At 37.1% G+C, this 13,865-nt stretch overlaps 1 protein-coding gene across 4 annotated transcripts in view; it reads left to right on the plus strand.

Annotated features, from left to right (window-relative positions):
• The window catches only part of IPCEF1 (interaction protein for cytohesin exchange factors 1), a 62,250-nt gene that overhangs the window by 25,902 nt on the left and 22,483 nt on the right, over positions 1 to 13,865 (plus strand). For 2 of the 4 annotated variants that reach the window (XM_060753614.2, XM_060753613.2), the window contains exons 2-4: positions 2,748 to 2,797; positions 9,762 to 9,798; positions 10,279 to 10,448. In XM_060753614.2, coding sequence (XP_060609597.2) covers positions 2,774 to 2,797; positions 9,762 to 9,798; positions 10,279 to 10,448 — 231 coding nt within the window. In that variant the 5' untranslated portion in view covers positions 2,748 to 2,773. Of the gene's footprint in view, positions 1 to 2,747; positions 2,798 to 9,761; positions 9,799 to 9,837; positions 9,981 to 10,278; positions 10,449 to 13,865 lie in introns of those variants that run through there. The other 2 variants (XM_060753615.2, XM_060753616.2) reach the window with 2 other exon arrangements.

Consider the following 13,865-nt stretch of genomic DNA (forward strand, 5'->3'; position numbering starts at 1 on the left):
TGTGGAAAAGTAACTGATATGTTGATTCATAACATCTTAGTGTGTAACTTTAATTATGTAAATGAAACAGTTCATGATAATATTTTCCTGCTGCTACTTGACAATGACATTCATACTTTTAAAAGCAGATTATGTTTTTCCTGTTTTTACTATCAAATTAAGCCACAACCTCTTTGCTTTGGAAAATTGTTGCATATGTGTTTCCCTCCACAGCATTACTTTTCTCTGAAATAAAATGGTCCAGGAGTGCTATAATAGCCTCGGCTGTGAGCAGCTATGAGAGTAATTTATTTGCAGGGTGCCTACTGGGTCATATTGTGAAGGATATGATTTCTGAAAATCAAATCACTTCTATAATTACCTAAATATGGATTGTGGAGCTTAGTGTTAATCCAGCACTACTTAATTCTTTGGATGGGGGCTATGAGCATTTCAGCTGCTTAACTGAGAATAGTTTATGAGAATTTTTGGGCTATAGTGCTAAATGGATTGGTTGTAATCTTGAGGTGCTTCATGATACACCTATATTATTATTATTATTATTATTATTATTATTATTATTATTATATAACACAAATTGGAATATTCCCATGGAACCACATTGCACAATCAACAAACAAGAGAGTCCTATAAGCAGACTGGCTGTGAACCTAAAATGTGTAGAGATGCACACAAAATAATCTTTAAATTTTGAACATACCATGCTTCAATAGTCCCAAATAACTTGATGGCATTGAGTGAATTTTGCCAATAACAGTATATTATTATCATGAGCTATCAGTCTTATAAAGCATGGTTTCACCTTGATCTTCAATGTGCAGTCATGATCCATTAGATTTACCTTATTCACTCAGTCATCAACTAGAAGGGAGACAATAGTCTAGAAATCAGAAAAAGATGGACTTAGAAGGGCAGTTATGAAGAAACTAGACAAGATATCATTGACTACGATAGCCAAGTTAGCTCATATTGCTGATTTCTGTGTGTAGTTGTGAAAGCTGAGCAGTGAAAATAAATAAATAAATCGCATGAACAAAAAGATGACAATGCTATCATACTTCAGGCATATCATGAAAAGGCATGATCACTAGATGACTCAGGTCCAGGCTATTTGGGCAGCTGCATTCCCCTGTATGAACCTGACTGAGCCCTGAGATCTTCAGGAGAGGCCCATCTCCCTGTCCCACCTTCATCTCAAGCTCAATTGCTGGGAACAAGAGAGTGGGCCTTCCTTCTCGGTGGCTGCCCCTTGACTCTGGAACTCCCTAACCAGACCCCCTTCCTGCTGTCCTTTTTATACAGGCAGGCTTTTAAAGATGAAGGTGTTTAAGATCTAATCAGGGGGTGCAGCAGTTTTTAACTTTTAACATGTTTTGATGGATTTTAACTGCTTTTTTTTACTGCTGTTTGTGTTTAATTCTGCTTAAATTTTCGTATATTTATACATTTTAAATTCTGTACTAATGCTTTTAGGTCAAGCCATTTTGAGTCCCCTTGGGGGAAATAAAGTAGGGTATAAATAATAATAATAATAATCTGCATGCATCATTCAAAAACACATCGCTTGGGAAGTGTTCAACTTGTGATTTTGTGATAACGAAATCCAGCATATAGATCTCATTTACTGTGACATACTGTGTTTTTGTGTCAGCAAAATAATAATGATGATGATAATAATAATACAATGCTTTGCAAGGTAGAAGACAGTAGGAAAAGAGGTAGGCTGTACTGCAGGAGGATAGATTCAATCAAGGAAGCCACAGGCTCGACTTTACAGGTCTTGAATAGGAAACTTGGAAGCTGTCATTCATAGGGTCACCACATGTCAAAGTTGAATGAATGGCAATTAACAACAGCAACAATATTTTGTAAAAGACCAGATCCCAGTAAAAAAAAAACCCCTCAATTGAAATGAGTTTGTTCCACTTCCTGAATTTTTGAAGTCTCCATGTCACTGTAGGAAATGTCATGTTGAGCATTGACATAAAATATATGTCTGCATATGGAGGCAGGAGTGGACAGCTTGAAAGATGAAGGCATGTAAGAGGAAGAGGAAGGCATGCATTTATGATAGAAGAAAAAAGAATAAACCAATTCCAAGCTCTCATCTCCTGGTTAACTCACATCAAGAAACTTTTTGTAAATGTTCCCTGGTAAGAGTTTAAGTATAGAGGAGACAGATGCTCAAAGACAACAATAAATGAAGTTAAGATGGATATAATGGTAAAAGAACCAGTCTGCCCATCCTCTGCATCCTCCAATAAGTTCTACTCTAAGTTAGTTTTTATTTAGTGTAGACATTTTAAAAAGAAAAAAATGCTACTAATGCAAATTCCAAAGTAAGTTCATTTCATTGTTTTTCAAATGCTGGTCTGAAGGGACTATTGCTGTAAGAGTCCTACATGATATGCAGTAGGTTTGAAGGTATTGTGGTATCATATTCTGTATTTTGTTTGCAATAAAGACACAATGCTGTGGTAGACGTTGTTTTAATCATTGTTAATTTATTTGTTCTCTTGGTGGGTATCCTCAGTCCCTGGTTTGGAGGCTTCTGTAGTGGTTCCAGAGATGCTGCGCTGCATCTCATTTTCTGATGGTCTTGTTTACATTGCCTTCTGCTCTCTTGGGGTGAGAGCACATGGCAGTTGATCCAAACGAGTAACAGCAATGCACTTCTCCCTTCAGCATAACTCTGCTAATATGTATTGATTTTGATTTAAAGTGTAATTGTATATTTTCTTTTACAGCTTCCCCATCAATTTCAATATTGTGCATGGCAGCTGATGGCAAAAACCTTGTAAGTATATAAAACTCATATTAAATAAAGGGTAGTATTACTATTACCCATTTGAAAAATAAGCTTAGCATTTTAGACATGTGGAGATTCTTATTTCCACTGAAACATCCAGAAGGTTTTCAAGGAAAAAAAAAGATGAAGACTATCACCTTGGCAATAAGTAGTCTGTGTGGGATTGTAAAAAAGCTGGCAAATCTTTCAGTCTTTGAAGATGTTTTATAAAGATCTATCTTCTACAACATGCTGAGATATTTAGTATAAATGAAATATTTTATTATTGCATTGTATTACAACTTGATTTTATTGTATTTTGTAAGTTTTATTATTGCAGAACTATTAAACCATTTTGGAATATTTGGACCACAAAGAAGATAGAAATATGGAGATGTTTAGCAGGTGTTTCTCCAGTGCCGGATAGTTCAAGATTTGCTAGAACAGAGATAGTTTATTGAAGTAAAAGAAATAAATGAAACAGGGCTGCTATGTAAACCATCCCTATATTATGTTTCAAAAAGTTATGGGGACTAGCTATTCACAGATTTTTGAAAGGAAGGTATATCCAAAGACATACTGAAGATCAAGTCTCCGAAATGCAGTGATGACCATCACAGGATGTAGTGATGATGACCAATCCGGACAGCTTTGAAGTGGAAATTAGATAAATTCACATAGCTCAGAGAAATTAAATTGAATTATTCAGTGGCTACTACTTCACTTCTTTTGATGTATTATTGTCATTAAAAGCAATATCATTAGAAGTGCCCTCACTGGCTTGGAGCACTGTTTAACAGCTTCAGCTAGTTCATCAGCTGCATCCTTTCTTGGAAAGGGCTTCCATGACCATAATGATTCATGCTGTCCAAAAGCCTGTACATTGTAATGGATACTATGTGGGAGAGCTCCTCAATATAACTTAAAACCTCCCATTAGCATATAATTCAATTGCTAATCTCTTGGCTGATTCACTGAGTGTCCATCTCCCATGAGGCCATATCTTCCATCATTACTGCATCTCAGTTGGGTTTTCTAGTTGGTTAAAGCTCTCAAAAGTATCCTGGGTGAACAAATAATTTTGAAATCAATGTGTGTCCACTCAGTGCTGCTTTGTTTTAAAGCTAACTTTTAGATGTTTTGCTTGCTGTGAAAATTCAGTGGTGATAGGAGCTTGGGACAAGCAGCGGAGAAGACATGTTTCCTACTCTTATCTATATAAACTACACTGGTGGCCTATTTAGGGCTGAATCTAGGTACTAGTGCATACGTTTTTAGTCCTAATACCTCAAAGAGTGCTACCTGTTCATGCATTAAGATGCTCTCGTTCCTGTTCCAGCTTTATCAGATGTCTACTATACACATGTAGAGGAAGAGAAGGATATTTGGTGTGTTCTGATCTTTTAAGGCTTTCATAGAACATGTACATCTGGCGCTGACCCAGTGTTCTTTTAAGTTAAAGCCAGGCATTTCCTATTAATCAATTTTATATGGTGGAAAAGTTACTCTTCTCATCATTGAATATCTTGTATTATTTTAATGTATTTGGTTTTCATTATCTATATATGCTGCCTTGAGCTCTATGAGTAACCATGCATAAAGGAGTGTATACTATGTGAGAGGGTATTCCTCCCTCCAAATATGAGCACTTCCTTCCCAATGAAGCTTTTTCTTTAGCTCTCAGATTTCTAGCATTGCAATATCCTAAATCTTCAGTTGGCTATTTAGAGGTGTAGTTAGGTATTCAAAGAAAAGGGCAGGATCATGCTAAAGAAAAGGATGGCTTATGAGTCCCTAATGTCAAATTGTATTAGAACGCCTGTTGCTTTGAAAGAATTGATATTGCTTAGAGATCCAAGACTGTTGGAACTTGAAGGCCATAATTTCAGATTGGTTGGCATGGTGAACATTGGTATGATAAAGTCAAGGCATTTGCTGAATTTTAAAATTATCACATTAAAAAGGCTTGTCTATGAGTTTGGTATAAGTATAAATGGAGGTTTTTCTGGAAGATAATATACGTCACCTCTCGGCAAGAACCCCTTTAAATGGAAAAAATAAGTTAAAAATTAGAGATGGATGCTTTATGATGATCTTATGTACTTTGAACAGGATAGCAGGATATTTACATCAAAAGAGATGTTAAGTATTAGGGCTGGGCGGTTTCGTTTCGTTAATTCGTAATTTGTTAATAATTCGTTAATTTTGTTGATTACGAAGCGATAACGAACCATTCTGGAGCATTTTTTTTTAAAAAACGAATTTTTAAAGACGTTTTGTAAATGCTTCGTATTTCATTATTGTATTCGTTTCGTTATTGTTCTGAGGTCGTTTTGTTATTATTTCTGCATGTCTGGGCCAGTTTTATGGTTTAATTAGTGAAAAAAAATTATAATATCACACCAACAGTCAACAACAGAGGGAGAGGGAAGCTTCAGAAGTTTTTGGAGGTTTTTTAGCGTATTTCGCGGTCGCGTCCGCCATTAACGAATCGATTCGTTATTGTTTCGAAAATCGATTCGTTATTTTTTTACCATTTACAAAATTTCATAAATATCGAACTTTTTAAAAGGAAAATTTTGTAATTATTTTAAATATCGAAACGCAAAACCCCCCAAAAAACGAATCGATTTTAGAAACAAATTTTTCCGTTGTTACCCAGGCCTATTAAGTATGTTAAGGGAGTCAAAGATCTGAATTGGTTTTCTGATATGCAAGATGGAATTAAAGCAGAAAAAAATGAATTTTATTTAGAGTTCTGCAAAGATGATGCCCATGTAGTGGAAAGGTTTATCAATGGCCTTTGAAACTTAGAGACAGAAGACAGACCTCTAAAATGTATATGATAAGGTGGACCTTAGTTTTGGGCATGATGCTCAGATGTATGGATGGAAAAAATTAGGATATTTGAGCAGTGATTTTAAAAAAGTCTGTTCAGCTTGATGTAAAGATGATATTTAACCCCAAAAAACTGTCAAAATGCCCCATAATGTTTCAAACAATGTTGGGGATATCAGACAAGGAGGGCTATTTTTTCATATGTGATGGACCTGTAGGAAGGTGAAAAGTTATTGGTCCAGATTTATATTAACAGAAATGGTTCCATTAGGCATTATGAATTAAAAAACAGACAGTAAATGATGGAACAATGGATTGTTATGGTTGCTGAATTGACCCAAATGGCAAAAGAAATCCTAAAGGAAATGCCAATTGAAGATATTTTTGAAAGGTTGAAGATCATTTATGGATTTTTGAGCAATGGGAATAGTAATTTTAGCAGGATTATTTAGTTAGATCTGTAATGATAAAATGTGTTGCTTCTATTTTGTATAACTATCAGGCTTTTTAAAAGGATGTCAGAGTCCTACTGTGCAATACTTACACAACTTCTTCCTTTTCCATGTACTTCTCTTTCTCTCTTTTACTACTCATACCACTTTGACTGTAAATTAGATTGTGTCAAAAATTAATAAGAAATACACAGAAAAGTGTCAGACAAAATTCAGAATGGGAATACAGCAGATGTATGTTTGCTATCATCATCCTCATCCTGTTGTTTTTACCCCAGTTGTTTAAATCTAAAATGCCTGTTTTAGGTTTAAGCACTGTTCAGTCTCTCTGTAATTCTAGAAACGTTGGGATTATAGAAACATTTCATTTTGAGATGGAAGTCTAATAGGGACAATATCCTCATTCCTTCTCAAAACTAAAGTACATGTAGGACAGTGAAATGGAAGAATAATTTTATTTCACATTGAGTAAAATGGATCATTTCCTGCCATGATGTTGCAAATTTTAAATCATATGCAATGACAAAGCATGATTACTCACCAGCAGGATGATGGTGATGCAGGGTTGCCCTTTTGACATAGGTTTTGAGACAGAGATGATGTCTGGGTTGCTTTGAGTTCTCTGGGCTGTATGGCAACACAATATGAATGGGTTCCTGAATTAGTAAGCTCAATACTCCAGAAGCATTCTCGCTTGACGTTTCACCCACATCTATGGCAGGCATCCTCAGAGGTTGTGAGGTCATTTTTTCTTGAAATTAAACCTTGTCACAAGGGGCTAAATTTCAAGGCATGTGCCAATTTAGCCCTGGCCATCCACTGAGCCGGCCAGCTCCCATTACATGATGCTGCGCTGGCTACGAGGATGAAGGAGGGCTCCCGTGTTGCCATTGCAATGCATGGGAAGAAGCCACATGCACTATGCATGTTCACAGTTCCCTCCATCTGAATACCCTTAGCTGGAGTCAGGCAATGTGGGATGTGGGGCACCGTTTCCCTATGCCCCTCTGAAAAGCATAACACCTCTGATGAGGTTGCTAAGCTACAGTTACTTGGAAGTAAGTCCCACTTATTTGTAAGCTTCATTGCTTGCAACAGGACATACTTAGTAATAGACATGGCTAGATATACACAAAAAGATTGGGGATTCACTAGAATCCATTTGCACAAAAAGATTGGGGATTCATTGCAACCCCCATCTCAGTTAAGAATGAAAAATTCTGATTTAAACTGTGGTCATAATTACTTTTTTCCACTCCTGTCTTCAGATCTTCACTGGAATCCCCAGTCTTCATTCATTTGAAATAACAAATGACTGGGGTAGACACGGGGACTTTTCAAAAATGGCACCACAGTTTGGAAATGCACTTCTTTTCCATACTAATACTTTGATATAAAAGTCTCCTTTTTATACCCTTTTGCAGAGCATTTGTAGGGTTTTTCACCCTGCAGATGTGACATATGAATGGAATGAGTCTCATCTCTGATGTAAGTTTTAGGGTGACATATACGTTTTGTTGCAGGGGAACAATGGTCAACTCCAGGAAGGCTGAGAATTGTATTAGAATTCCCTCAAACTATTAGTCTAACTCAGGGATTCCCAAACTTTAATCCTTTGGGTGTTTTGGACTTTAATTCTTAGAAACCTCATTGACTTGGCTAATGATCTTGAATTCTGGGAGATGAAGTCCAAAACACTCAGAAGACATGTGTTTGCAAAACACCGAACTGCTTTTAAAGAATTCAAAAGTCACCAGAATGTCACTGGTAGTTTCCAGATTGGGTTTTGTGGAACAAGATATATGTGAATGAGGCTTTTTATTGAGGATTCACAGCTCATTGAGATCTTTGGTCTTGGAATTATTTGAAATTATTGTATATATCTATCTATATATTTTCTCTCTTTTTTGCAATACAAATGGCCTGGAAAGGGGTAGGGGATACAGATGTGTCTTATATGAGTCACCTGCGGGTTGAGAGGGGTGGTATATAAATGTAGCAAATAAATAAAATAAATAAATTGTATGTGACACAAGGATGGAATGATTCTCATTATTAATTTGCAGCACTAACTGAGTGAAAGACAGCTTACAAGTTTCCCTGGAACTCAAAGCTATCTTCAGGGGAGAAGGGTATTCAGGAAATTACACAAGAATGGGCGGGATTCTTTGAGACAACCAAGAGATATCACATCAAAAGGTAGCTACAACGGGCCCAAAGTATCCACTGGGGATTGGTTTCTAAATCAAGTTCTTTTGTATTCAGTTTTGTAGGAATAGTGTGTCCCTTATATGAAATGGCAAAATCATGGTTTGCTTTTTAGATTTTTTAAGAAATAGTTGAAGCCAAGGAAAGTGGGATGCTTGGATACAGAATCCATGGATACATTCATACTTACTCTATACTGATTCTTTCCTCCAAGTGTTTGACTTTATCAGGGTTGTTTTTCCTGCCTTCTTTAGACAGTACCTCTTTCTTCTTTTGTTTGTGAAGCTGAAGTATGCATTATGTTGTCTCTGGTCTACTCTGATAGCTTTTTTGTAAGGAGTGTGTTTTTTTAAAGGTGTGTTTGCATATATGTCTTAGAGCAGTGGTTCTCAACCTGTGGGTCCCTAGATGTTTTGGCCTTCAACTCTCAGAAATCTTAAAAGCTGGTAAACTGGCTGGGATTTCTGGGACTTGTAGGACAAAACATCTGGGGACATACAGGTTGAGAACCACTGCTCTAAGCACAACCATTTCCATTGGGAACCATTCAGATGTTCCGCTACCAGGGCTCAAAGGCTATATCCCTACCTGGTCAACATATTTATTTGTTTGTTTGTTTATTTATATTCTGCCCTTCTCACCCTGCAGGGGACTCAGGGCGGAGCACAACATATATATGGCAAACATTCAATGCTGGGACATAAAACTATAAATAAAAACAAACATTAAAATCACTTATATCCACTTTAAAATCAGTTGCTTAAAAACCATTTCAGGACACCATTCTATTATTGCCTCATTGCACTGCCCCAAAGGCTTGCTCCCAAAACCAGTTCTTCACCATACTACTGAAGGACAGGAGGGGGCTGATTTAATATGTGATTGGATACTTTAGCTTCATTAATTCCAGTGGGATTGCATCAGTTATGCAGCAACTCTTTTCTCTTACCTTTGATTCTTGGGTTCTCTCTCCACTTGTTTTTTTTTTTTATGATAGTGAGCACAGAGTAATGCAAGGGTTAAGAATAATTGTATGGGCACCAAATGAACACAATCTCACTTTTTGAGTAACTTTTGAGTGGCCGAAGCTTCATTGCTAGCTTTCGCTTGTGGTTGTTCAATTGCTTTAAACTTCATGTACTACTCTTATACGAAAGAGCTGTTTGTGGGTAGAAAAACAGGAAGCTTGAGTGACAGAGGTACAAAAAGATTGGCTGCAATTTCTGTCCTGGAGCTTCAGATGAATCAATTTTCATTACAGCATTTTCTGCTTCAGCTACTTGTTACCCCATTAGCTGTATCTGTGTTTGTTTGAAAGATTCCATTCTGCATTCTCTGCTAAGTGATGCCCACCATCATCGTCTCCTCCTCCTCTCTCCTCCTTCTGTCAGTGGAGACCTCCCCCTCCCCTTTCTACAAGTGTTGCAACACAATCTGAAATTTCCTCTTCCCTTTCCTTCCTGCATTTCTTGCAGGTTCCTTTGCGTCAGAAGACAAGGAAGAAAAACCAAGGTAATGAGATCTTTTGTTCCCCTTTTTGTTCAGTGTGTTTTGTATAGCTCATAAGAAGTGGAGTGTTGTTTATTTGGCGGTGGGAACTTCATTTTCATTTGCCTTTGATTTGAAGGGGAGGGTGTAGAATCACCATGACATGCTCTTCATTTGGACTAAGCTGTTTTGGTAGGTCAATAATGGTGAGTGAGTGGGAGACAAGAGAAAAGAATGTGTGTTTGGCTGAATTAATTGCCAGTGTGTTTTGTCTGTGCCACAAAAAGATACATTTCTAATAAATTTGCAAGATATACCTTAATGTGCCTATGATTCCTGTTATCATCTTAGTATCTGATTCTCTTTATGTGTGTTATGCTTGCTGTCATTATAGATTTTGTAAAGGCTCAGTTTGGGCTGATTTAGCTTTGCTTATCATTTAGAAGGAAAAATACAGCCGTCTCCATTGTTTCTTTAAACTGGTATGTATCCTTAATTTCCCAGAAATTTGTGGCATGAGCCGTCGAAGGATCTCATGTAAGGACTTAGGACTAGCTGATTGTCAGGGATGGCTGTACAAGAAAAAAGAAAAAGGAGGCTTCATTGGCAACAAATGGAAAAAGTTCTGGTGTGTCCTGAAGGCTTCATCATTGTATTGGTACAGCAGTCAGTTGGTAAGCATGTTAACTTCTTTATTTACATTGCTGAAGCAAAATTTTGTTTCCCAAGGATAATGCCTGGATGTAAAATTTGAGAATGTGCAAGTTTGTAAGGTCTCTTTTGCAGGGGGAAAGATAAAAGTAAGACGGTGAGAGGGAGGAGTTACTTCAGTTCTCAGTTTTCTTTTCTTTTTAAAAAGCATCCCCTAAATTTAACATATAAGCTATACTGACAGTGATAAGGTAAGAAAGCATAAGCAAACTAAAAGTGAATTGTATTTCTTTCAGACTGGCTGAAAGAAGTTTAGAGCTCATGAAAGAAGTTTAGGGCTTCTTATTTAGCTGACAGTCCTCCTATCCCTCTTTTTTGGCTTTCAGTTCATCAGTGGAGAGAGTGTCGGTAGGATTATAGAAGGATTTTTTTACTGCCATACATCAAAGCAATTATAGATTATCACACTAAACTTGAAAGCATTAATTGGGTAGGAGAACGAGGGAGCACAATTCCACAACTGTCAGTGTCCATCCTGCTGGGGGGATTCTGAGACTTATGTTCTTAAAAAAGTATATTTGCTGTCACCATTGTCTTTGCATTTCCTAGCTAAAAGTGGAGGATATCATGTTATGGCCATACTACATTTCTGGAAAACATAGATAATTTTGCAGTAGTCAACATCACTCAAAGATGGCCTCTCCTACAGAGCCCCAGTCATTCCTTGGTTAAAATGATAGATCTTTAGAACACTCTAGTATGTGCTCAGGGTTTTTGTACACTTGCATTTTTGACCCTTGCCCATTTCAGTTAATAATGTGGATCCAAGGTAACAAACCAGTCAAGGAAGGGGTTTATCTCTGAAAGAGCCCCCAAAGGAAGCTATATGGAGTGTTCTGTTAGATAAATGTTTCCTTGATCAGTCTAATATGGTATGTCTTAGGTCCCATCTACATTGCCAGTTTCAGAATGCAGTTTAATTGCATTGAACTGCATTATGTGGCAGTTTAGACTCATATAATCCAGTTCAGTGCAGTTAAACTGCATTCTTAAACTGCATTATATGGCAGTTTAGATGGGGCCTTAGAAAAGAATTAAGATTTCATTTTTTGAGAGAGGGGAAAAGATTACTTTGCTTGTGGAAAAGTTTTAGATACTCATAAATGATACTGTGGATTCAGTCAGTGGATTCGAAACCATTTTGGGAACTGAGATAGTGATGTTCTCTTTATAGGCTTCCCATAGTCATTTGGTTGGTCAGTGTGGAATAATAAAGCTTAACTGAATAAGCTTTGACTCATTTCAGTGTAGATTTTTAAAATGTTCTTCAGTGTTTTTCTCTTGCTTGGATACAAGAATCAGGATTGCGATCGCTTTGAATCTGAACTGATTTTAGCATAGTGATGGGGAAGACTATCACCTTTTAGAAGGGGTTTCTCCACTTTCATGCTCTAGAAGAAATTTTTGGAGTGTGCAGGTGAAGTTTCACCATTCTATTGGAACCTTAAGTCCCCAACATAAGAGTGTGTTACTAAACCAAAAATAAGATCATATTTAGACTTGGTTTTCCTTTGAGTTTTAGAGGAGAAGGTTTGGGTTGATTGTCTTGTTCATGGATAATCATGAGATTCTAAGCCTCTCAGTTACTCTTCATTTGCAAAATTGACCAGCAAAGTCTCCAAAGATCAGGAGTTGGAGAGTCAGTACCAGTCTTACCATTAGGTACAAAGAACCATTAGGATATAAACTAAAAAGGAAGGATAAAATTGTGTTTCAAAAGCCTGACTTGGCCTTAGCTTTCTGAGATAAGGACATACATTAGAATGTATGGAATGCCCCCATACCAATATGGAAGTGATGAGCCTTTCACACTACATAATTAAAATGCTATGATTCCACTTCAACTGCCACGGTTGCATTCTTCACCAGTATGTAGCTGGGGGGGGGGGGGATTTACAATGCTCAGCTAGAGAGCTTTAGTGCCTCACCAAACTATAAACCCCAGGATTCCATAGAATGCAATTAAAACTGAACCATAGTGCTCTATCTGTGCAGTGTGGAAGGGCCCAGAGAGACAAACAGAAAAGCTTGAAATGTTGTCTTTCATCTCAGGTAGGAAAGTTTCTTGAGCTGGTCACATTGACATTGGAGTCTTCATGACCTCTCACAGAGATGCAGTGTGAAGTGCAATTTTATGTAGACTTATTCAGGAAATATATCCATTGGGACTGAAGAGGTAGGATAAGGCTTTGGTAATTACATGCTTACCTAAGTTACCCCTCCCTTGTGCACTTTTATAAATCCCCTTGCCTTTTTCTAGATCCTCTCTCCTTGTTGTAAAGTTGAAGGATTTTTTTAAAACTAAAATGAAAGCAATCTTGCAAATTGAGGCATCTGATACATTTTTTTTATTTTTGCTTTTGCAAATATGCAGTAAATCCCCTTGTTTCTCACCTTATAATCACATGGTGGCAAAGGGTGATTTTTTTCCTCAGCTGAATGACCACATCTCCTTGAACTCAATACTAAAAAAGGACTTGAACTTAAACAACCTGAACACACAAATAGCGATACAAGGGTTTTTTTTTTTTATCAACAAGGTAAAGTGTTTTCCCCACTGCCATTATGTGTTGGAAAGAGGTGAAGTACAAGTTCACAAATGACCCCAGAGTGTGAGTCAGGTCCTTCAGCAAAAGACACCTGGGTAGTCTGAGTGCTTTGAACTGAAGCCATAGTTTGGGCTTCACTTCCAGATATTGATGTTAGGGATGAGATTGAGTTTCCAGATAGATAACATTTCTGTTGCCGTGTTGCTGGAAACTGGACAGATGATTGTGTGTACTTTCTCATTAATAACTTTTGCCATCTTGACCACACAATGATGATGATGATGATGATGATGATGATGATGATGATGATGATAATAATTTGTACCCCTCCTCCATCTCCCCAAGGGGACTCAGGGCGGCTTATATGGGGACAAGCCTGATCAACATAGTTAAAATAAAACACATTAAAATCATCAACAACATAAACAAAATAAAACAACATTATAACAATATAAAAGCAAACATCAACCAGCAACCAATAAACCTGCAATAATGATCAATTTCTGGGCACGGGTGAGCGGCTGGTACAATAATAATAATAATAATCATCATCATCATCAACATCATCATCATCATCATCATCTTGTGATTTTGTGATACAAATCCAGCATATTGATCTCGTTTGCTGTGACATACTGTGCTTTTGTGTCAGAATAATAATAATAATATAATAATAATAATAATAATAATCAAAAGACCTCAGCCGGCATTTGGAAACAATGAACATTGACAAAATCGCAATCTGTCAACTACAAAAGGCCACCTTACTTGGATCTGTGCGCATTATTAAAAAATACATCACACAGTCCTAGACGCTTGGGAAGTGTTTGA

The sequence above is a fragment of the Anolis sagrei genome, chromosome 1, assembly GCF_037176765.1.
Source record: "Anolis sagrei isolate rAnoSag1 chromosome 1, rAnoSag1.mat, whole genome shotgun sequence".
Taxonomy (NCBI): Eukaryota; Metazoa; Chordata; class Lepidosauria; order Squamata; family Dactyloidae; genus Anolis; species Anolis sagrei.